The 24809-nt window shown below is 46.4% G+C and overlaps 1 protein-coding gene across 6 annotated transcripts in view; it reads left to right on the top strand.

Moving 5' to 3' along the window:
* UNK (unkempt family zinc finger) overlaps positions 1-24809 on the top strand; it is a 41280-nt gene that overhangs the window by 339 nt on the left and 16132 nt on the right. For 2 of the 6 annotated variants that reach the window (XM_021414585.1, XM_021414584.1), the window contains exons 1-9: positions 168-1255; positions 15403-15612; positions 16928-17104; positions 17512-17642; positions 17762-17897; positions 19686-19803; positions 20766-20850; positions 22461-22603; positions 23897-23944. In XM_021414585.1, coding sequence (XP_021270260.1) covers positions 1092-1255; positions 15403-15612; positions 16928-17104; positions 17512-17642; positions 17762-17897; positions 19686-19803; positions 20766-20850; positions 22461-22603; positions 23897-23944 — 1212 coding nt within the window. In that variant the 5' untranslated portion in view covers positions 168-1091. Of the gene's footprint in view, positions 1-167; positions 1256-15402; positions 15613-16927; positions 17105-17511; positions 17643-17761; positions 17898-19685; positions 19804-20765; positions 20851-22460; positions 22604-23896; positions 23945-24809 lie in introns of those variants that run through there. The other 4 variants (XM_021414581.1, XM_021414583.1, XM_021414582.1 and 1 more) reach the window with 4 other exon arrangements.

Here is a 24809-nt window from a genome sequence, read left to right as displayed (position 1 = left end):
CCGGCTGCGACCGGCCCCGGGCGGCGGGAAGGGAGGGAGAGGGGGGGGCCGGGCGGGGAGCGAGGGGCGGGGGGAGCGGCTCCCCCTCTTCTACCGCCCGCTGCCGCCACGCCCGGCATGCACCGGGGCCCGGAGGGGCGGGGGGGGGCGGTGGCGGGGTGGGGGGGTTGCGTTCCTTCGGGCTGTGGCGGGCCTCGGTGGGATGCGGCCCAGCTCACGGCGCGGGGCGGGGGCTGTCACCGTGTGGGGGCTGGCAGCGAGGGGCTCGCCCCTGCAGTGTGCTTTTTTTTCGGGGAAAACTCGGTTGTGGTAGGCAGCCCGGGGGCGTGCGGCTTGCTGGGGGTGTGTGGAGTGAGCCTGGGCTGCGCTGCGCTGGTGTGTTCCGCGGGCACTGAGAGCTCCCCCGGCCCCGGGGAACGCCGTGGGGTTGAGGGCTCTGCTGGCCCCACTGGGGATTGTGGGGTTATGAGGGGCGGTGACTGTGAGGAGGGCGCGAGGATGGAGGTAGCTCAGGTGTTGTCCCCTTGGAAGAATAAAGATTGAAAGTGTTTGTAAACACAGCGCGCTGAGCTGCCCTCCTTGTGTTGCCCACCTGTAGGGAAAAACAGCACGGATCACCCCTACCTCTCGCTGGTGTTGGTGCCCCAGTGCAGAAGGACGAGCGCTGGTTCGGTGCTCCCGTTCAGTTTTCACACTGTGTTGCACAGAATGCAAACTGTATCAGCACGGATCCATGTGTGTCTGCTGCAGGGCTGTCAGCTGCGCACCCATCCTTGGGCTGCACACAGTAGCGGGTCTGCCGTAGACTGGAGGCTTTTGGGTTTTATTTCCCTTGTGAAAATCCTGTCATGATCCTTGGGAAGCTGCAGGCCATGGGCTCTCAGGTGGCTTTGTTTTTGGTGGCGTTGGTGGTTAAAGTTTGACAGCCCTATAGGAGTGAAGCTGGAGTGAAGGAGGCAGAAGCGTGTGGATGCGGTGGGTCCCTGGGCAGGGAAGCAGTGGTCAAAGGAAAGGGGAAAGCCCAGGTGACAGATGAGACGTGTGACACAAAAATGAGGTGGGGAAGCTGCGGGGGCATCAGGTAGAGGGGGATGGAGATGGCAGTGTGGCTGAGCACGGCCGTGGAAGAGAGGATGCCAAAGATCAGGGAAGAAACAGTGGAAGAAAGTTCAGGAAATGGGAAGAGAAGGAGGAAGCTTTGGGACCAAGCAGCTGAAAAGGACAGAGGAGGAAAACAGAGCACTGTGGAACAAAGGTGACGGTGTAATTAGCTTTATTTCCGGAGAGGAAAAACACTTTATTTGCGGATGGATGCTAAAAATAGTTCAGTGAAAACAGTTGGAGGAACGTTCTAACCATACGTGAGGGGTGGGTTTGGGGCACTGGGATGCGAGCTGTGCTTTGGGAATTGTACACTGGGTCACGTTGTGCTGCAAACCTCCTCCCGAGAACATATGGGAACTTACTTGGTGGTCGTCGATGTGAAAAAGTTGTATGTTGTCAAAATGTAAATATTTTCTTCCCTTCCCTTTTTTTTTTTTTCCCTTTAAATATAGTTTGTTTCCATAAAGTGACACGAAGGTTACGAGTTGTAAACTCAAGGAAGCTTAATTATCTGCATACTTTGCTGTTCCCTGGGGACAGGCAATCTGGTACCGGGGATCTCTATCTTGGGAAGTTTGCGCTGTATTTATTAGGAAGAGTTCCAGTTTCCCTATTAGTGTCAGTTTCTAAGCTCTTGGTATTTGTGTGAGATTTTTTGGTAGTTTGTACTGCAGTTCTGTATCTTGTCGGGAAGCCTTTCTGCTTATTCGAGATGTACAGCAAAATATAACCTGGACAGAGTAGAATTGCTGAGGATATCCCACCCCCTTCGGTGCTGTTTGCTCGCAGAAAAGGAACCCAAAAAACCCCTTTGATTACGTCCTCGCTGGCTGTTGCAGGATGTAGCTGGATGCTCCCGGAGACAGTCATTCTGGTTCCACGCTTCCCTACTGAATGATGAATGCTGTATTTCTCACCTGGGGATCTGCTATTCTGTTTGTGGAATTCAAGCGAGCAGCTCAGCGGCTGCTGTTACGCTCTCTCGGGTTATTGGATCCCAGGTCTGTGTGGGGCTGTTCCTTGTGATCTGGCAGCTGTCGGAGCAGGGTGAGGTCTGTGGATGGCACGGCTGCAGGAGCACGGCTCGTTTCTCGGGTGCTGCTGTAGGTTTGATCTGTGGGAGATGCGCTGTGCAGCTTGGCAGGTCGCGTGTCCTGGGAAGTGGGTTTGCTTTGGGGACGTTCTGTCAAACCTCAGCTGATTATTGACTCTGCGCTGTTCTTACCTCTGGCTGGCACGGTTGTTTCTGTGTGCATCTTCGCCTTTAATGTGTTATCTGCAAGTGTGAATAGAGGCTGAGTTCAAAGAAACTGAAAGTGAACGATCCGTCACTTAGCGCTGTAGGTGCTGAGCGCTGCCGGAGCGCTTGGCTTTGGTGCATTCTGTCCATTTGGCTGTCACAGTCATCTTTGGTTTTTAGTCAGAGCGAACTCATTAATTGTGAATTATAAAGGCTGTATCCGCTGCTCGGGTGTTTATTGATCGCACAGAATTTAGATAAGTGCAAGCGGCACAGCGCTTTGTTCGCTGTGCATTCATTCACCTGGAAGTCAGACAGCGTAATAACTCTGCAGGAGAGGAGACGTTCGGGTGACGATAAATTAACCCGTTCAGTTAGAACAAAACCAAACAGAAGTGCATTCATTCTGGTCTATTTAAAATGCACACGTTCAAAAGCGGCGTTGGACGTATTCCGAGTTAGGTTATAAACTCCTGGGGATGCGGGGACGTTGGGCACAACCCAGGTCATCCCTGCTCAGATGATTCTCTTGAGTGTGCGGGTCTTAAATGTGAGCAGCTGTCCTGTGAACAAACGTGGAGTTCTGTGTCCCTGCAGGCTGTGCCCTCGCTTGAGGTCTGGGCTGCAGCACCTGCGAGCGCATCCCATCCTTCTCCATGGTTCTGTGATTGCGCCCTTGCAGCGTAAAAGGCAAAAATTTGTCTTTTGCAGGAGGGGAAGGAATTGTGGGAAATTCCTGAAGGATTAGTGCCCTGTACGCTGTGCTCTGACTGCGTCCGCACCGGTTGGTTGTGTCCTGGTGGTAGGGGCTGCTGGGCTGCACTCACCCGGGCTTTATCTTGCAGTCTTTTTATACCAGCCCTGCAGAGTTTGTAAGAGGAGTAGTGCACTTCAGCTTTAAGCGGCGACGAAAATGAGGCTGATGACATGCAGTAGTTATAACTCAAATTAACTTTGTATCCAAGGCATTTCTGTATCTGCCTGTGTTTGAGTAGCGCCTGGTCTAGTGGTTTCTCAGCCTTAAGTAGGAACTTGGTTTACAACAGCAACCGAAATGCCAAATGAAGAAGAAATGAGAACAGCAAGATCTCAGGTGGACTTGGATTCCAGTGAAGAGCTTGCACGCGCAGCCTCACCTATCTCAACATCTTACGTTTCAATTCCTATTCAAAAACAACGGCACACACAAACACACCTCGAAGCATTTATAGTAGCAGAGAGCAGTCCTTATCTTCTTATCAGTGGACAGTGTTTTATCGCTGTCGGGGCAGCGCAGTGGCTGATCTCAGCTGTGCAGACCGGCTGCCCGTGGAAATAAAACCAAAACCTGGGTGTGAAGTGAAGGCGTTGTCGGTCAGTGCTTTTTATTAAGTGGTTTGCTCCTCCAGGACCCTTAGTGCTCGCTGTACAAAAGGATGCGTGCTGTTACAGGATGCTTCGAGGGGCCTGGCTTGGGTGGTGTTCACAGTGTAGTGAAGAGGTTAAGTCTTAGGGAGTTGTTTGTAGAGGCCTGTCTGCTGTGGGCTTCTTAACCTCGCCAAACTCTGAAATAACCCATTGTTGTCCTCATTGCCCTGGTTTTCCACAGGTGAATGAAGTGCTATGGATTTATACAAGGATAGCATCTATCTGTTGTTTAAGGAAGCTCACTAAATGCGTTGTTAGACTTCAGAGTTGGTGATACCCCTGGAGATAGGAAAGCACAGAGTCAGTCAGTGCTTCTGAAGCAGGGATTTCCTATTGGCCTGCTGCCCTGCTACCTGTGAGCAGTGGTGTGTCTCATCAGCCGGGTGCAGGCTGCTTCTTACGAGGTCTCTGAAGTTCCCCGAACACAAGTCCACCACAAACCGTTATTAAGAAGTGCAAATAGTAACAGGAAGTTGGAAATATAAAGTACCGGAGCATGAACAGGAAGGGCTGCATTCACGGTGTGCGTTTGCTATTGAATGCATGCACTGGAGCAGTCTGCAGTGTAGAAGTCTGGATTCTGGGGTTCTGAAAGCCAGCAGCTTTCCGTGCAGCTGCGCTCTGTGTTGCTGGTTAATGCACGTGTGACTGCTGAGGGTATTTCTCTGGTGTCTCAAAGTGGGACTGGAGCTTGCTGCGCTTAATGACTGGGTAGTTTGGTGATCGGCGTTGGCAGGGAGTTTGCGTGCAGATAGCTGCTGTGAGGATGCATGTGAATGCTTTGTGTAGGTGGGCTCGGTGTTTCGGAAATCCCGAATTCTGTGAAGGAGGAGCGAGGTTCAGTCGTGCAGAATTGTTCCAACTCAGAAAATGCTTCTTTCAGTTCTTCTGATTTTTTTTTTTTTAAAGCAAAACTACAACAACAAAGCCTCATGTTAATGAATGCTTGCACGTGGCTTTATTTTAAGGAGAACTGTCAGTCCTCCAGTACTTCAGCTCCTCTAGATCCACCAGAATAAAGCTTCTGATTTCCTATGAGGCGCTGGAACGTGTGGCCACCTTCTGGCAGAGGTTCTGACCGACGTCTTATCTCGTACTGAGAGTCAGAGATGTTAAATGGAACGCAGCTGTTGGGACACCAGCAGAAGGGGAACGTGCACCGAGTTTGTTGTCAGCTCGCTGTCTGCTGGTCAGCGCTGCAAGTGAATCTTCGTAGCGCACGCTGTTTTATTAAGAGTGGTTGCACCGCTGATTGCAGTTAAGAAATTATGTGGGTCGCTTTTTATTGTTGCGTGCCTGGAATTTCTTTTCAGATTAAGAAGCAGTCCTTTATATATTGAAAGGAAAATAGTTTCTTGAATCAACACCTGATGCATATCTGCAAAAGTCTGAATTAAAGTCGATATTGTTTTACCTCTTAATCTTCATCTTCCGCATGTCACCACAGTTAATAAAGAAGCAGTCAGTGCACACCCAATATGCTCAGAGGCGGCTTTTCTCCATCTCAATCAACCGGGAGCTTTTATTAATAGCACTTTAATGTTACCATCATCACAGAAATAAAAACAGCAGATGCCTCGGGGCAACTGTGCAGCTCTGCTGCAACAAAGAGAGTTCGCACGTTTAAAATATCTTGAGTGCTACCAGATTAGTTCGGATATGGATTAGTCACACTGCAAAGCTGTGGCACAGCCTGGGCTTTGGCTGCTCTTCCCTGCTGTGCTGTGTACGTCTCGGTGCTGCCCATGTACCTGGTCCGAGTGCAGGCTGGCGTGGCATCGTGTGGCAGCACTCCTTTGGATCTGCATCTACGTGCAGCTCGTGTGCGGTGTGGCAGAGCGCGCTGCAGCAGGCACGACTGAAGTATGATGTGCTGAACGGGGAGGAAAATCGATGGAATGGCCCGCATCGATTCCTTAAAATTGGCCAACGAGAGCTGGCTTTTATCTTTGTGCTGGCACATGTGTTGTGGGATGCAGGTCCGTGCTTGCTAGATCATCGCCGTGTTTTGTTTCAAGCTCAAAACACAAAGTGTCTGTTCACAAATGTAAAGCTTTGCGGAGAGCTTGCTGCGCATCTGGTTGGCACTTCATCTGGAGAGAAGCAGATCCCATTTCGTTTTCAGATGTCGGCTGCTCTGGATGGGCCATCGTTCCTCGTGGAGTTTTGGTTTTATGGTCTGGGATGCGTTCAGATCTTCAAACAGTTGATGCGCTGTCTGAAAACTGCTGTGAGGATGGGGCTGGAGTTGATCTATGAGCTGCTTGTTAAATCACGAAGGCTCTTGGCATGTCCAGGAGAGGGAAGGCTACTGTGTTTATTTCTTGCGAGGCCAGATGTTGAGGGATGGCCTGAAAAATGCTCATAAAAATCTGTCACAGGAAGCCCGAGCTACGCGACGGCTTGTATGGAAATAATGCCTTTTTTTTTTTTTTTTTTTTTTCAGAATTTGCCTTTGCAGATTCTTGCATGTGGGATGTTTTGTTTTAAGGAGCTCGCAGAGTGAGTAACAGAGCTTTTGGAGGAGCCCGGCCCTGTTCCCAGCCTCCACAAGTGTTCCTGCAGTTGCACGCTCTGGCTGGGCTTTGTTAGTGATTGAATGAATGGTGAGAGAAGTACCACATGAAAAAAACTCGACTGGAAGCTGTTATTTTAGTTTTTACAGCATAGGACGTCAACATGCTGTTCAGATCTTAGCTCTTTTTACTCTAATCCAGCAAACTTGATGCATATTAACTCCATATGAACTCTGTGTCTCTGCAGGCTCAGTGGGCGTGCTCCGCCTTTGGGATAGGCTGCAAAGTCTGAAGCCCACGGATGGATGTGTTTGCTGGTTAATTAGCAGTAAAACACTTGCTCGTATTTGAGATGTGTTTTAGTGAGAATTCAACCAGGTGCAGACCTTTCACAGAGTATCTCTGTTCATCTTCAGTACTCTTGAGGTCTTTTGCTGAAATAGCTGCGCTCAACCCACGTTTTGTTGAGGAGCACTTAGAATCATCCAGTATCCCAAATTGGAAGCGTCAAGTCCAATTCTTACGATCCTCAGCACTGACACAGGTGCAGTAGGGAAGGAATAGTGTGCAGGCAAATAGGGCACAGAGCAGAAACCAGCACATGGAGCGGGGAGGGTTGTCCCAATTGGGGGTGAGCTGTGCTTGAAAACAGAAGCTTCCTTTAGGCACAGCTGTGTTGTTTCCATCAACTAACAATGTCAAGTTGGAAATAACGACATCTTAAACCGGGGAGAATCGGGTGCGTTTTCAAACCACTGCATGAGCTATCTAAATGCTTAGTTAATGCTGAGGTCACGTCAAATAAGACGCGTCCACGGCCAGCTGATTTGGAGATCAAACTCGATGAAATGTAAATGTCAACTTAATATTGAGTTCTAGATCCTGCTGAATGGCTTTTAAGGGAACGCGCCTGAAACGCGCTGCTATTAGATGTTTGCATGTGCCCGTCCTTGGATTGTTTTAATTAAAAAGGTGAAAGCGCTGAGTAAACAGACACTTGGGTTTGAAATGGGTTTTGTTATGGCTTGGACATGCAGCTTTCACGGTCTGCTGGTGCAACAGGTTTCTGATTTTTAAAGAGAGTAGAGCCCAGAAAAAAGGCTCACGTTATTGTACCCATCTGGTTTGAATGACACAACTCTGTGTAGGGGCACCCAGCTCCAGGGGAACGGAACAAGCATCTCTTTCCCTTGACCTCGCAGGCTGTGACACGATGGTAACCCAGTGAAGCCTGCATCTCGGCTGTTGGCAAATGTGATGTGATCAACGAGTGCTGATTTTCATTGAGTTAACTCGGAACCGGAAGCCTCATCTTGCTTGCCTCATCAAGACAAAGTGTCGGTGAACTACCCTAACTACGACGTAGTATTTCTCTCGAAATGAAGCCATTTGGGGCTGCCATTCTGGAAACTGAACCATGTTTTGCCTGAAAGTGGTACGAGGCTGCCTTCCTGTGATGGGTTGGCACCATGCTGTAGAGTCTCTTTGTTTTTTCTTGTTTTCTATAGACAAGAAACAACTGTTGGATCTTTTTCTTCTCATTTAAAATTTCACGCAAATTTCTGACAGTTGCCAGGGTTTTATTTTTAGAACGCACGTGGTTATTTTTAGCAGTCAATTAAAGTTCTTGTCTATAAAGTGATGGTGCTATATCATTCTTTCCTTGCAGTTGAACTGAATTACTTGCCTTGTTTTCCACTCCGTGGTACGCTTTGAAATGCAAACACAGAGTTGCAGTAGCAATCACGTTACAGTTCAATATAACCATTGTACATTTCTGTGGTTTTTTTATCTTTAGTTTTCTGTAATCTAGCAGTCTGTGCTTTACCTCCTGTTGCACACGCTATTCTTTAGCATTTACTCTTAAGCTCCGAGCTCAGGTTGGCTTGCCAGATCAACCAGATGTGTAGGAAAGGGAGAACTCGAGTGCTGCCTGCCTATTCCTGCAGCAGAACTGGGGGAGCCAACAAGCACGGTGTGAGCTATGGGTGCTCTGTCATCTTTCTGGTCACAAAGGTGCACAGTGAGTTATATATGAACTCTGTAAATCAAAAAAAAAAGAAAACACCTCCGCGACAAAACAAGCCCGACTTCATGCATCTGTAATAAGTCTCTGCAACTTTCACTTTCTTTATTTGCCCTTAGACTGACATTATTGTCAAGCTCTAATGGAGAAGGGGAAATCTAACAGCTTTGAAGCCACACGGTGCTGTCTGCTGCGTGACCTTTTTGCAGTTGATGGTTCAATTTATTTAGGTGATAAAGAAAACACTGGGGCATGTGAAATCTGTCTTCTTGACAGATGTGAGCTTACTGAAAGTTTCTCCTCATCCTTTTCTCCTTCCCCACGTTCACAGTCAGCCCTTAGTTTTTATGAAGAGGTCCATGTATTTTTTTTCTTTGAGGTTTAAATGTTTTCTGATCTTTTCAAGGCTTACAAAAGTGCACCTGGCTGCCAGCATGGGAAGGCAGATAGGCCAGTGGTTGTTGGGATGGACTGCAAAGGAAACGCCTGTGTTTGTGAAAAGTGATGCACAGCAAAAATCCTTCATGATACGGGGTGTGAGGCTGTAGAAAAACAACTTTACGTGGGTATTTTTGTGAGATGGATGATAACATGGGACTGTATCAGAATTGTGGAGAGCCACAGCGAGTGATAAAGACTGCTGGTAATGCTTGGTCAGAAGACTTCTCCTGAAATCACGATGAAAATGTTCAGGCTTGCTGCTAGCAATGCTTGTTGTTGTTTGTTTGATGCTTAGCAGTGTTGAGTGCAGCGCTCTATTTCAGCACTAAGTTACATCTGCTAGCAAGGCGTGGGGACCCTGTGGTGACTGGGAGCAGAAGCCCATGGCTGGCAGCTTGCTGACCTCCTTGGCATGCTGAGGAATTCCATAAAGGCAAAGCCTTGAGTCACCCTGCTGATCTGCCAGGAGATGTGTCAGGGTGCTACAGGGAGTTGCCACTGCAGAGAAATTGAATGGCTGTTGCACAACATCCATTCTTGTTCAGGAATACCTTCCTTGCCCTACGAGCAAAAGCTCCCGAGCAATGTCAGAGCTGCATATCATATCTTTTTTCCTCTGTCAATAAGGATATGCTAAACAAAAGGTGCATTAGTGGGATTTTTATTGAGTGTGCCGTTGGAATAAGTAGATTCTGTCATGCACCACTGGCTCATTTCAATTGGAATACCACAGTTCAGTAAAGGAAAATAATTGAGTCGTGGGTTTCTTACTTAAAGCGTGTTAGATATCATCTTTTGTAATAAAATTTTACGAGGGTGAAATGAATTTAGAGAGCTGATTAAATGGGGAAGCTCTTTTCCTTTTCCTCTTGCGTTGGGTTGGCTCTTTGAGCTTCCAAACAGCAGTTTGGAAAATATTTTCAATAGATAAGCCTTACTGAATTAGAAACATCTATATCTGCTCTTAGTTATTTTCTCCTGAGTTTTGCAATGCCTGCTTTGCAGGCGGTCTGTTGGGTAAGCGCGCTGGGTTCACTTCAGATAATTTTATCAGTGTTAGCACAAACCGCTCATTTAAACTTTTGAAGCAAAGCTGGTAACATTTCCCCCTCCCCCCCCCTTCCTATGCTGAATTAGGATAACTTCCTGCAGCATGCTGTCCGAGCAGATGGGTGCCAAAGGGAGCTTCCAGTGAAGAGCAGTGACCACTGTCATTCAGACAGCAGTATCCAGAGGGGTTGGCTGCCTGCATGAGCGGTGAGCTGGGACCACCTGAGGCTTTTCATTGAGGTCTGTGGCATAGCCTCGTGCAATCCTGTCTGGGAGAGCAGGATTTGACTGGTGTAAAAGTGCCAGCAAAAGCTCACAGCATTCCCATGTACTTTGATGCCAGTAAAATTGTATTTTTGCTGTTACGATCCTCTCTGTTAGGAGAAACAGAGAGGCAGGACTGAAATAAATGCGAATGGCATGTGAGCGTTTTCTTCCTCATCTCTGAAATCTTATCAGGAAGTTTAATATTTATTAAAAAAAAAACACACACACACACTTTGTTTGCAGACTTCTTGGCTAGATTTACCTCTGCAGGGCTCTTTTGGAAAGACCAGTGCTGTTAATCCATTATACATAACTCAGCTAGCGATTCCCATGCCAGCAATAAAGTGGAGGCGTGCATGCCAGGCTGGACTTCCCAGGAGCAGCCAGACCCTGGCTGATTTCTGAGTGTGACCTGTGCTGTGTTCTGGGATGGTTTCTTGCTGGAGCTGCAGGGCTGGAGCCCCATGGACATGAGGCACTACTTCCAGCTCCAAGCCGACGTGCTCTTAAAAAGCTGTCCCTAGCTCTGGGCTTACACCAAGATAAACAGCACTGGAACCAGTTGCTATGAAGGGTGTGCTAGTGCTGTGTCATGGATGTAAACACGCACCCATGTACATGCCAAACCTAGATGATGCCGGTGCTCCATCTTCCTGTTATCCTACTTTTACAGGCAGTCTTAGTCCGGATTAGCCAAACAATTATCTAATGGTTTTCTCTGAGTTGTTGTCCTGCTGCAGAGGATATAGACCCAGCTGATTAGCCTCAGTGCTCTCTTGGAGCCCCAAACGAATTTTGGCAGAGAGGGAATTGACAGAGAGGAGGAAGGAGGGCTGCAAAGGAGAGGAGCTTGCATTGGAAGATTGCAAATAGCACAGGGCTAGCGTTACGGGAAGAGCAACAATTTGGAATTTTTCTCCTTCCTTTTCCACGCTTTCTCCCCAGCCTTCCTGATCTCTCTGCTATAAAGCAGAGATTTCTCCCTTGGCGTCACTGCGAGCCTTCCAGTGATTTCAGGGAGCTCTGGGTAAGGCTTTTAATGAGGAATTTAGAGCTCAGCTGTCTTCAGGCATTACCAGCGCATTTTCCTGAATTGAGCTCATTGCAGTGCATGCATGACTTCGGGAAGTTTGGCAGAAAGTTTGCAGCCCTGGAACGTGTGATGGATGCAGGTAGCTCTGTGCTGCACTGCCTGGGCACGCCGGGTGCAGGCACAGCCAACCCAGCAAAGCTGCAGCACTGAGCGAGCAGGGCAAGGCTGCAATGACTGAGCTTGAAGCTTCTCAGTTAAGAGTTTCTAATCGCTTTCCTCTTTTTAGTTTTAAATTTGCTTGGTGATGTTTGGAAGTGATTTTCTGCATTTTTTTTTTTTTTTTTTTAGCTTCCTCTTGCTCCTCTTTCTCCCTGCAGCTCCCAGCAGCTCTGTCTGTCCAGGCAGAGGGGAGCTGCCTGCGGCGCTGGCTGCAGACACGAGCACTTGCTGTGCTGCCCGGGGAGCGGAGCTGTGCTGGCAGTTGTCAGCAGTTGGCTGTTCCCCCACAGCGTAAATTACAGGGAGCAATTACTGCTCTTCCCCACTTCCCACCCCAGAGGAAGTGGAATGATCTTTTATCCAGCCGAATACTTTGCCCCTCCTTCAGCCTCCGGGAGTTCCCAAAGTTTATTTAATAACCTCTCCTCTCGTCTTCCTAGTGAAACAAGTCTTCATTTCCAGTAGCGTCCATCCTGCTCAGTAGCACGTTCGTTTCAGCCTGGTGACTTTGCTGTGCGTTGTTCTGGCAAGCTGTGGCGTATTTGTTTAGAATTGTGTTTGTCTTTGTTGAGTAGGAATCAGAAATGATAAGGGTTCCTCCAGGAACGTGGGCGTTGCTGTTGATACAACGGGATGTCAGAAGACCAAGCTATGTGCTTGCCACTTAAAAAACAGAGCTTGGAAATACTGCGTCCAGACACATGCAAGTGGAAGTGCTCCTGAAGTGACGTGCAGAGTACTGATAAACCTCGTGTCTTTTTAAAAATAAATATAGAAGTAACTCCTGTATGAAGTAGGGGTGGCCGTGTCTGCCCCTCCTGTAGCTTCGTGAGACCTTTAGAGAGGAGTTGAGAAATGCAAGCTACAGTTGCTTGAGTTCCCCTTCCTGCAAAGGCACGGCGTGGGGCTGACGTGCTGTGAAATACGTACGGCTTCTCAGCGATTTTGGTTTGAAGGGTCGTTCAGGAATTCCTTTTCTCAACTCTGTTGGGAAAATATCTGCAAGGACCACGCACACTGGGAGGATCTGTCGCAACAGTGTTCTCTGCATTTCTGTGTGGAGCCTTTGCAGAGAGACCAACTGAAATATGAATAGCATTCTGCTCTGTGAGCCGTCGTGTTGTGGTCGTGCGGGCTGTGTATCCTTTCTCTGTTCCCAATGCACGTGGTTTGGACATCGTTCATGTATTTTAATACAGAGTGGCTGGTTGAGTGGCCCGTGTTCTCCCAAAGGAGCCAAAACTCACTTCATCAATCAAGAAAACATAGGGCTGTGAGGCAACTCAGCATTCAGGCCTTTGTGGAGGAGGGTAATTCGAAACGTTCTAGTGGGTTGAAAAAAGAAAAAGCTAAAGCAGTGATGGAGAGGCTTGAAATGTCTGAGTTAATGTGACAGCGCTGGTTTTCCTCTGTTGGGCTCCTGGGTTGTGCTGCTGGGGGGCTCGGCAGCACCTGTTGGCAAGGCCTTGCTTTGAGATTAAGAGTGAGAGATCATTTGTTTAATAGACAGCATTAAAGAATGAGTTTCTGATGAAGCAAGTTAGATGTTAAACACTTCTCAGGTGAGCCATTTACTTATGTAATTATCTCTCATTTACATTATAATAAATGTTTCTCCAGGGAGTTTAGCCAATCATGAAATGCAATTAATTTTCAAATGCTCTTCAGCAACAATTGACGCTCCAGAGACCGAACTCCCTCATCGGTGTGTGCATTTCTAACCTCACCAGCTAAAGGGAAGCTGTTTCAGCTTGGCTGATCGTGCAGTTTTAGTGTTTCTTTTAAGGTTTTTCTGTTTCTTTTGTGTTGAGGTTGTTTTTCTTTTTTAACAGTATTGCATAGAAGCCTGTTTATCACTTGAGAACTGGAGTGTTGGGCTTGATGCTTTGTACCCAGGTTGTTTGGGTCTGATATCTCCCCTTGGTTTCCAGAGAACCCGAGACAGCCAGGAGTTGGACTCAACAATCCATATGGGTCCCTTCCAACTTGGGATGTTCTATGAACCTCATCTCTCCAAGGCGTGCATGGAGATGTATGGGTGGAAGGGAACGATTGGTGACCTCACAGTGTCCCTGCAGAGCAGTCTGAGATCATACTGCTGGAATTTCATAGAATCATCATAGAATCACAGAATGGTTGGGTTGGAAGGGACCCCATGCCGTGGGCTGTGTGCCCCCCACTGGCTCAGGCTGCCCAGGGCCCATCCATGGCCTCAGGCATCTCCAGGGATGGGGCACCCACAGCTCTTTGCACTGCCGGGGCTTCACTGCCCTCTGATTAAAGAATTTCCTCCTCAGACCTCATCTAAATCTCCTCTTTATTAATTTTAATCCATTCCCCCTTCTCCTATCACTATCTCCCCATGAAGTCTGCTTAATTCGCTTTCTAACCTAGATGTTGTTACAAGTCTTAGCTCACTGATAAGACAAAGTAGTCTGTAGAATTCCACTTTCTAGACCTGTACTTGGCCAGAGAGCTTGGAAAGCTTTCTAAGCATGAATTAATTTTATGGCAGCGTTCACTTTTCAGATGAATTATGCTCATAGTAGGGACCTCCATTTGAACAGAGTCGGCTTTTTGAAAGAGAAAAGGAGCCAAGTGGTGTTGTTAGCCCTCACCTACCCACGCAGACCTGTATCTGAGTGCTGGCTCTGTGTTTTCTAATACTGAGCTTTAGTCCCTGTGCAGGTGTTCTTCCAGGACTCTGGTCAGCCCTGAGCCTTTGTGGGTGGAGGGTGAAGGCATAGCCCACGTGTTTGGAGATTGAGAGAAAGGAATGCTGGCAAAATCCACTGTAGGAATGCTCTTGCCACTGATATTCTCTCCTCACAGCAAACAAAATCGGTTTTGTTGGATGTGTGTGTTTTCCCAAGGCTTTCTTGTCAGCTGGGGTAAGGAGGAAAGGATGCTTTATTTACGGATGTTGCTTTCTGAATGAGTCTAGTATGCTGTCATCTGTAAATACATCTTCAGGCGTATTTCCATTTATTTAGAACCGTGAGAGATGGTATCATGTGGGGATGAACACTTCACAAATTCCTAAACTCCGTTGTGTTGCCTCGGAGTACACATACAGCTCCGAACGAATCCCTGTCTGCTCTTACATCACCCTGTTGCTTCCAGCAGAATCCCAGCGCTTCTTCTGCCTGACAGATTGCCTTACTCGCTGCTTTAAACCAACCTCCAAAGATAAGAGACCAGAAGGTGACTGCTGTGTGCCCCCTGTGTTGCTCTCAGAGCCGGTGGGATTTGGGTCCTCCAGCCATCCATGCCTTCCTTACCCATACAGCTTGTGGGTTCCGGGCAGCGTGGATTTTGTAAGCGCCTCCGCGCAGATCACAGTCAGATCATCGTGTTGATCTAAACCATTTTGTAATCCTCTGCAATCTGGGTTTAGAGGCTGTTATTAGTGTCGCAAATAAAAGCTTGTGACTTCTTTAGTTCTCGGAATGAAAGGAGGCACGTACTCCCTGAGAATGACATATGGAAGTAAAGCAACAGAAGTATCCAGGAGGCGAGGCCTTATCCTCCTCAGGAGCGAGTCCTGAAGTTATCCTTGCAATTGACCATATGCCTGAAGGAGAAAATAAGATAAAACAGGGGGAAGAGGGAGGAAACAGTTTCTTATCTGTGTATTTATTTACATCTTTCTCTCACAGTACTGCGAAGCTTTAAACATGGAAGTGTGGTTTGTGTTTATTTCTTTTTTTTTTTTACCTGAGCATACATCTCTAAGCAAGGCAAACCCTTGTTGCCCTCACAGGTCTCCAGTTCAGAGCTGGGAATGTTCAGAAAGGGGCTTAGGAGTTGTGTTTTCTCACAAAGTGTTTTCAGAGTTAAGGAAACGCCTCTTTGTGATGATTCTGAAAGACACCACAGGAAGTGATTTCAGCTGCCTTTAGCACCTGGTGTTCGGGCTGGGCATCTCTCTCTGCCCCTTACAGGCAACCAGCAGCCTCCTGGACGAAGGCATCTCTGGATGCAGGGTGCATCTCAGGGCTGGGTGCTGCTGGCCTGGCATTGGCTCTGCGGGGAACTGAGTATCGCCTCCAGCCAGCGGCCCTGTCCTGAAATCCTGCTTTTGCCTTTCTGTCCGCAGTTACCTGAAGGAGTTCCGCACGGAGCAGTGCCCTCTCTTCGTGCAGCACAAGTGCACTCAGCACCGGCCCTACACTTGCTTCCACTGGCACTTTGTCAACCAGCGTCGTCGCAGATCCATCCGCCGCCGGGATGGGACGTTTAACTACAGCCCTGACATTTACTGTACCAAGTATGACGAGACCACAGGAATCTGCCCAGAAGGAGATGAGTAAGTGAAAACTGCACCCTGCTCTGCTGGCATTAGGCTTTTGGGATCAGTCCAGGTGATGATTCCAGCCAGGTCCTGTAGAGATGAGGCAAGTCAGCAGCAAAGCAGCTTTGTAGCGTACGTAACGTGAGAACAGATGTAAAAACTGTAATAGCAATCCGTGGGCACCAGGCCTGCTGCAGTGACGATGCCAAGGGTGAAGAGTTTGTTTTGTTGGGTCTTCCCTCCTCGTGGCAGTGTTAAGTTGAAGTGGAGCGAGATGCAAGTGTTTCTGCTGTGTATGTGGCTGTTTCCGGCAGTTAAGGGGTTAACCCAGTAATACAACTTCACTCACGTGACAGATATGAAAGATAAACAGTGTAGTCAAACTGTGGTCAAATATAGAGAGTGTTTTATATAGAGATGCTATAGAAAGATGGAATTTCAGTTCCCTTTCTTTGTGCCAGTACAAACACACACAGAAAAAAAGCTCTTTATTGGGAAAACAATATTTTTTTCCCAATTAAGTAAAGTTCTTGTGGCTACAGCAAAATGGAATAAATCCCCAGCCAGAGGCCTCTGCTTCAGTGCTTTCTTCCTTGTTACAAGAAGCTGGAAGGGACTGGAAATACAGTATTTGGGGGCTTTGGCTTCTAGGTCACTGCTTCATACCTGGCTCAAACTCAACAAATGAAAACCGATGCTGTCTCAGAACTCTTTGCAGGCTTGTAGTTTTAGCTTAATACTGCAATATATGAATTTCACCTATTCCATCTCGTTGTTCTTGTATTTCTCAGTATAAATGATAATTCTTTTACCTAAGAGGGGGAGACAAAACATCGGTTAAAGTGGTAGTGTTGTGATTCTCCGTTCTTGTCCCGTGCTCTGCACAAAGGATGCATCTGGCTATAGATAGACTGTCACAGCCCTGTAGGAGTGCATCAGCAGGAAACAGTAACAGCATGAAGTCTAGATGGGCTGCTGAGGAAATGGTATGTGCCATGTGATGGTCCCTTCAATCATGGCTAGTATATCAGACTGCTTTGACAGTGTCCTTGCTCTTTCCAGATCCCTGGCAGTTACTAGGCTAGAATAACAAGCTGCTGCTGGCTTAATAATCCAGTTGTCTGCCTGGGAGGAAAACCGTTATATACTGCGCAGTGACAGGTTTAAGGGTTCTATGTAATGTTGAATGGCACAACATAAGAGGAGGAGAGTTAGCAAAAGTGTTGCCAACTTACAGCATCCTTTGTCATCAGTGTGTCTTCTAGTGATGTTGAGATCACTAGCAGCGTGACTAACCTTTGGCTTTTCTTCCCTTTCTTCTGTACCTCAGATGTCCCTTCTTGCATAGAACTACTGGAGACACGGAGAGGAGGTATCACTTACGCTATTACAAAACTGGAATCTGCATCCACGAGACAGACTCCAAGGGAAACTGCACAAAGAATGGAGTCCACTGCGCTTTTGCTCACGGGCCCCATGATCTACGTTCTCCAGTGTATGACATCAGGTTAGTAGAGCTTAGGGCTCTGAATGAACAAGGTGATTACTGGACCCAGGCGATTGAAGGACCATACTGCTTCTCCAACTACTTACTGTTGGGGTGAGGATGATGCATCCATTCCTAATAGGGCAAATCTGTAAAATCTCCAGGGAGGATCCTCAAAATGGGGGGAGGGAGCACGCTTAAGCAGTGGAGACTTATGGGAGCATCAGAATAGTGCGTCTAGAATTCCTTGGGAATGAAGAACATGTATTGCTGTTGCTGTTTGACAAAGATTGTTCTGCCAAAAAAAAAAAAGTATGAATGAAATGTACCCACTTAAGAATTGTTACTGTGTTGATGTCACAGTTTTTATTATACGCTTATCTGGCTCTCCATCTACTCAATCTGTCTGTTGTTCACTTAACACCAAGGGAGCTTCAGGCCATGGAGGCTTTGCAGAATGGTCAGACTACATCAGAAGGTGGCATAGAGGGTCAATCTGCAGTTGCTGCTAGTCATGCTATGATAGAGAAAATACTGAGTGAGGAGCCAAGGTGGCAAGGTGAGTTTCGGTTAAGCTCTGTGCTGTTTTTTTTGTGGAGTGCATGCTCCTTTCAAAGCTTTTGTGTATTAAATATAGATCGTGGTAATCTCTGGTTAACTGGTTGTTACTTCTTGCAGATACAACCTATGTACTGGGAAATTACAAGACTGAGCAATGTAAGAAGCCTCCTCGTCTCTGTCGCCAGGGTTATGCCTGTCCATACTATCACAATAGCAAAGATAGAAGAAGGAGCCCAAGAAAACACAAATACAGGTACCCTGGTCCTGGGTCTTCTGTTTCCCAGCTGAGTGGTGAGGTGCAGTAGGAGTCCATAAGGGGAAGGATCTACGATTTTCTCTGCTGGATAGCTTTTAGTGTGCCTCTAAGACCCATCCTGACAGTTGTGATGGACTGTTACTTCTGTCTAGGAGATGGGATAATAAAAGGACTTCTGCTTTATAGAGGAACCAGCGTCTCTAATAAATAAGTAATTGTTGCTAAATCATGTTACAGCTCTGGTTTTATAGTAAATAGTATCTGTGTCAGTCCTCCCCATCTCATATACACTCTTATTTTAAAATGCAGCGCAAGAAAAAAAAAGTCCCCTTCTAGAAACAAACTCACAGAGCAGTGTTTTCATGGGTAAAGAATTCAGAATCATCAAGCTGCTTGTTGTATGCCCCAAGTGATGGGGATCGTTAGGCATGGTGTGACCAGTCCTGTAGCTGGATGTGCATTCCTAACCAGATTGTAGAATCATAGAATGGCCTGGGTTGAAAAAGACCATAATGATCATCGAGTTTCAACCCCCCTGCTGAGTGCAGGGTTGCCAACCACTAGGCAAGGCTGCCCAGAGCCACATCCAGCCTGGCCTTGAATGCCTCCAGGGATGGGGCATCCACAGCCTCCTTGGGCAACCTGTTCCAGTGCGTCACCACCCTCGGAGTGAAAACCAGATGCTAAAAATTGCTTTTGAGGCAGCAGGGTGTTCTCATCACTCAGCTGTCACTGGATTTCTCGGCATGCTGTGTCTCCCTGAACGAGTTTCATCCAAGTTATAGGCCCTCATTTCCTCTAACACAACAAAGCTTTTGTTGTCGTCTCAGTGGGGTTTTTCCTTAGTTCCTTTTTGAAAAACATAAGAGCAGACCAGAAAGCAAGGAGAGAAAATACCATGGATGTTCTCGCTTCCCTTCTCCACCCCCAGCATTCACAGAAATGTTTGAATTGGTACAGAAGTCCTGTATTTAAAAACAATAATTAAATATATATATATCTCAAAGGAACATTAATCCAAACACATTCAAGAGAAACTGGAATCCTAAGCCAGTTTTCAAGCTGCAGCCATGTGCTTTCTGCCCCTGTCTGCTCCCTTTGGGAAGGGAAGAAGTGAAAGCTTCTCCCTTCCTGATCACTGCTTACTTCTGCGTTGCTTTCCCCACCCCCAGCTGATGTGACTGCCTCTTCTGTGCAAGCATCTGCTGCTGCTATCTGCTTCCCTCTGCTGTTGTTTGAGGGAATGGGTAAGAGCATAAAGAGCAGAGGAAGTAGGTCACAGCGAAAATTCAGACATGGAAAACAGAACAGTTCCAAGCTGGGAGAAAGAAAACGGGCTTGCCTTTTCCCCAGTGACCTGACTCAGCCTCTTTTCCACATGGCCACACTATAACCCTGGAAACATACCACTGTAAGGGTATTACGTGTTTTGGGATTAGCCAATTAACTTACTAGCTTTCTATGAATGTCCAGTTCCAAAAGAGAAACCAGACCGAGTGTCTCTGACACTAATCACATCAGCTGCTAATTTTGTTAAGTTGCGTTGGCTCAGGTTGTATTCAGTTTCAGGTGAGAACTAAGCCATGCTTCTTTCATTGAAAAATAGGAAGAGAGGGAGGACGATGCAATAGCAGCGTTGTGGGGGCAGGGAAGCAGCAATAAGCCAAACAGATTGTGCAGCTGGGGGGGGGGGGGGGGCAGCTGAGCCTGTTTGCTGATTGAGGAAGCAAAGCTCGAAACACATTAGTGTATCTAACACAGTCTATCACTACCTTGTTTACACAGATCTTCACCATGTCCCAGTGTGAAACATGGAGATGAGTGGGGAGATCCTAGTAAGTGTGAAAATGGAGACTCGTGCCAATACTGCCACACTCGCACAGAGCAGCAGTTCCATCCAGAGGTACAGTAACCTCCTCAGACCGCTGGGTAGCTGAATGGAAAAGCAAACGTATTCCAGGCATACGTGTGCCAGCTGGGAGAGTGTGTGGGCTGCTTGCAGTGTGATCCTGGGATACAGAGGAGCTGCATGTTGGAAGCTTGAATTCAGCTGCTTGACAGAGGTGCCTTTTCATTAGGTAGACTGAATGGGAGGGGGTAAGAAAAGTGGGTGAAAGCTCAGGTGTGAGAGCAGACTCCTGGGTGGGGGAGTGAAAACACGGTGTGGATTTTGAGATGAGCATACAGCATCTGCTTTTGTGAGGAAAAATCTTCACTGATGATGGTTGCGCTAAGCAGTAAATACCCACAAACTGATGCTTAAAAGCAACCACGCTCTCAGAGTGACATGCCCAGAGCATTCCAGTATCCTTACAGAAAGCGTAATTGAGACCTTGTCCTAGTCTGCTTCATGTTACAGTGTTGAAAAGCTTTGTTGGGCCTGTATCAGCACGGTAACTGTTGTCACCACCTGTCAAACTGGGGGGAAGGGGAACAGTCCATTTCCTACAATCGTTGTCAAGGGTTTGTCATTTTCCTTGCAAACGTGGCTGTAGCTTCCTGTGCTGTTATCTATCAACTGCTTCCTACCTTTTACCACTTCTCATGTCCATGGAGCTCCAAATGAGACTGAGAGTTGATGGCAAATGGTGACCTTTGGGTGAGCAGACTGTGATGGGGTGTTCTTTGCGTCAGCTTAACTGTAATGGGCATATTTTGGTGTTTCCATAACCATAGTGGGTTTTTCTTTCTTTGAAGCAAAGCACTGAAGTGGTCGCCCTGAAATCTGTTGGCCTTTGTGCCTTTTATCTGTGTTTCTACTTTGCTGTTGAGTCTCTTCATAGTACTTTTGTACCTGGGCTGCCAGTCACTGTTTTTCCTGTTCATGTCTGGTTGTTTTTGTTTTTTTTTTTCTCCCAACCTTAGATCTACAAATCCACCAAGTGCAATGATATGCAGCAGTCTGGCAGCTGTCCCCGAGGACCCTTCTGTGCCTTTGCACATGTAGAACGTACGTGGGCTGCTTCTCTCATCTTTCATGGATATTTGAACTATGGAGAGCTTCTGGCCAGAATAGACAGTTTAAAATGTAGGGCCACAAAGCTAGAACTTTCGTGAAGGGTTTTCAAAAGCAAAGTATTAACTGTGATAATCCATAGAATCATTAAGGTTGGAAAAGACCCCTAAGATTACCTAGTCCAACCATCAACCCAGTCCCAACATACCCACTAACCGTGTCACTCAGTGCCACATCTGCCCTTTTCTTGAACCCCTCCAGGATCGGTGGCTCCACCACTTCCCTGGGCAGCCTGTGCCAATAAATTTAATCATCAGTAAACTGGTGATGGTGTTCTCTTTTGGCAGTTCATGTAGGTACTAATGTTCATAGCTAACGGTTAGCTCCTGAGTCCTATGACTCCTGCTCAGCTTCTGCACTCCAGTCTCACTGTTAAATTTACAGTAATTAGAACAGGTTACTTACAAGTCAGTAGATTGGCTCTGATACTGACTTGCTTTGTGGCCTTGAGCAGATCTTTGTTATTTGATTATCCTCTGTAAATGGTAGGATTAGTAATTGCTGCCTTTGCCAAAGAATGGTGAGAGTAAATTCCCTACGGTTTACAGAGTTCCTTTTACAGGAGGCCTTGTAGACAAGCAGTAATTATAGCTAGGGCTGTGGGCTATAATGGAGCAAGGCACAGTAGTGCAACTACTCAGTATGATCCTGCAAGCTTAAGAGAGAATGAAATCTTAATAATGATATGGTGTTTAACAAACTCCCTTGTGTATTACACAGTATTTCCGTTTAGGAGATGCCTTATTTATAGCCAGATAACTGCACTCAGTACTGTGTTGTTTTTTTTTTTCAAGCCAGAATAACATTCTTTGGCCAGCTAGCTCACTGCATCCTGGCTATTTCTTGTGCCATCTTATGGAATTGTACTTTTTCAGTCTTTTCTTATTAAGGTGAGCACTGAGGACTTGATTCACCTGAAATAACAGGAGTCTTTTTACTGCATGTGCTCTTAGTGTGAGTTTTGCTGATTGTTAACAAGAGACGTATAGAAGTCAGTACTTTAGAGATACTGCACTACAGATGCGGTGTCAGTTGTGTAGATGGTGTAAAGATGCTGAGCTGTATTAGATGTAACTACTAGAAGTCAATGCCACTTTCTTTTTGTGCAGTTGACAGCTGTATTCCTTTCTGTGTATGTTACTTTTGGTAATAGTTTGTACTGAGAGCAGATGGAAACTTATCTCTCTCAGCTAATTATAATGTATCCATCAGCTTTGTGCCTAGCACAGAAAGAAGCCTTGCTTAGTTCAAGACAGCTGAGCGAATAAGATGCAATTCATGCAGGGAAGATAATTTTGGAGCAGCGTTAACCAACTAATGAGCAGATCAATGTACAAGTGGTGAAAGTAGTAATGTCAGGAATCCTAGCTCAAAAAGTAGCTATTTGTCAGATGAGGTTTCTCTTTGCTTCTATGTCACTTCTAAATAGATGTTTGTGGAATATTTCTTCTCTCAAAACTAAGTATTCTTGTTCCTAACTGTCTTGTGGTCCATGGTAATTGTGTGGCTTTGAGTGATGTTCCATTTGCTCTTCTTTCTTGCAGAGCCTCCGCTCAGTGAAGATTTGCAGCAATCCTCGGCCGTGTCCAGCCCCACGCAGGCAGGCCCAGTGATGTACATGCCGTCAGCAGCTGGTGATTCTGTTCCAGTCAGCCCTTCCAGTCCACATGCTCCAGACCTTAGCAATGTAGGTAGCACTGTGGGGAGGCCTTGTCCGTGCTTTGTAAATCTGGATTTCTCTGAGCTAATGTACTTCTTTCACCTAATAAGAGAAATGTTAGGTATCCAAAGACACGAAGGCTGTGGCATTCTTATTTTAGATCCAAGCACCACACTGTTTTAGAGATATCTTTGTTTGGAGCATCCAGTTCAGTAGTTTAGTCTTGTCACTTCACCTATAAAATTTCTAAGCCTTCCTTCCTGTGCAAAGCTTGTTGATGTACTTTCAGGAAAGAGGCATGCAACTGTACGTGAAGTCCAACGCCTTCCTGTCTGGAGGTACACACTGGGCTCAGTTTCCAAACACTCCTTAAAGGCTGTGAGCCAATATAATCTAAAGTACATAACTACAGTTGAGTTTTTTTTACATATGTAAACACAAGGGCTTAGCCTGTGCACATTGTTTGGTGTTATAGGATATCCTTGATTCTCTCCCTCTCCTTCTTCTGGAGATGGTTAAACTCTGCAATATGTTTAATGCTCCAGAGCATTGGTTGTACTTCTGGTTATACATAGAAGAAGAGAGATCTTCAAATGCTGAATGGAAAGTGGAAACACACAAAGAAAGACAAGCGCATGCATGGAATGCCAGAGCACTTTATTTTTGCTGAGGGCTTTTTTTTTTTTTCCTATTAAGTCCTTCCTGTTTGCACTGCTGTTAAAAAGGTTACACACCTTATCAAATAGTTGGTCACGGTTTTGAGAAAGTGAAATGGCATGAGTTTAACCTGCTCCAAACTGACCAGAATGAGGTGAACTCGTTTGGGGCTTCTGTTTAGTCCTATTCTCCTTCTTTGAGAAGAGAAATTGATAGTTTGATTTTTATCAGCGCTGAAGCCAGCCAACAGTTCATAGTTCTGTTCAAGTTGATTGCAAATAGAATTCTGCATACGTCTTGGAAAGACAAGGCGTGCTGTGTTCTCTCGGTAAATATCACTAGAAAGAAGTGACAAACAAAACCCCTTCATCCTTCAAACATGTCATCTAAGTGCTTTGAAAATCAAACAGAATTGATGATCTCTTCCACGTTTAGGTCTTTTCCAATCTCAAGCTCTTCAGTCTTTTAAACAACCTCTTCAGTAATCCCTAGATATAAGCCGCAAGGCAACATGTATTTCTGAGTCACAGGGCATCTGCATGTAGCTTGCAAACGAATATGACTTTGCTGGTGATCATTTTTACATGATGAATTGATCAAAGAAAAAGGTCCCTCTAGCAGCCAGCCTCACGTGGCCTGTTCTGTTTTGTATTTGTACTGTAGGTGTGGAATAAATCAGGAACTCTGCCAACTAGCCCCACCTCCACCACAGTGAGTAGAAACTTTGCGACTGTAGGGAAGCATGGACAGCAGAATGTCTGTATAAAAATAAAATCAAAACGTTGTAGGGTATTCCCTCTTTCTAATGCCAGCCCCAGCTGTGCCATATTTGAATCTGGTAGCAGTAGTTGTCTAAAAGTTGCTTGAAGCACAGTCATGCTTGCCAGTGCAGGCAAGTAACTTGCTATCCCAGAGAAATGGGATATCTGCACTGAGCCAGGCAGGCGCTTTCTCTAAATCTCATCTTAATCTCCTTTGCTGCTGTCTGTGGCTTCATCTGCAGTGCAAAACTAGCCTTGTTGCATGTGGTTGTGATCCCTGGTTACAGTTCAACGAATAGAAATATTGGAAATCCTTGTGTTGTTTTTTTTTTTTTTTCCTTTTTTAATGCAGCTGTTGATACTTGGATTGTGCCTGCATTAAAACTTTCAAATTTCCAACTGAAAAAAAAGTACAGCGTTACACACAGCCCAAATACGCTTGGTTGTTCTGATTGCCATAATGCCTTTCCAGGTTTCACACTACTCCTCAGAGCACAGATAGGGTCCACATCACACTGCAGCCTAAAGACAGTGAGGAGGGTTTTGGTCAGGTTTTGAAACTCTGTCATATCTAAGGGCTCAGAAAGAGTAGATGTTTCTAGAGCTGTAGGTTGTTTTTTGTAAGCTTGCACTCCAGTACAAAATATTGGCAATAAAACCATAATTGTGGGGCTGTATAAATCCCGTATCTGCTGGAGCTTATTCTTGGATTTGACTCCTGTTTTCCGGGAGCTTTTACACTTGTGTTGACTGTCAGTAAAACTGACGCACACAGAATCGAATGAGCTCTTCCTGTGATGCCTTTCTTCTTCAAG

This window comes from Numida meleagris, chromosome 17 (genome assembly GCF_002078875.1).
Source record: "Numida meleagris isolate 19003 breed g44 Domestic line chromosome 17, NumMel1.0, whole genome shotgun sequence".
NCBI classification, from domain to species: Eukaryota; Metazoa; Chordata; class Aves; order Galliformes; family Numididae; genus Numida; species Numida meleagris.
Note: the sequence above shows the minus strand (reverse complement) of the source record. Positions and strands in the feature narration are given on the sequence as shown.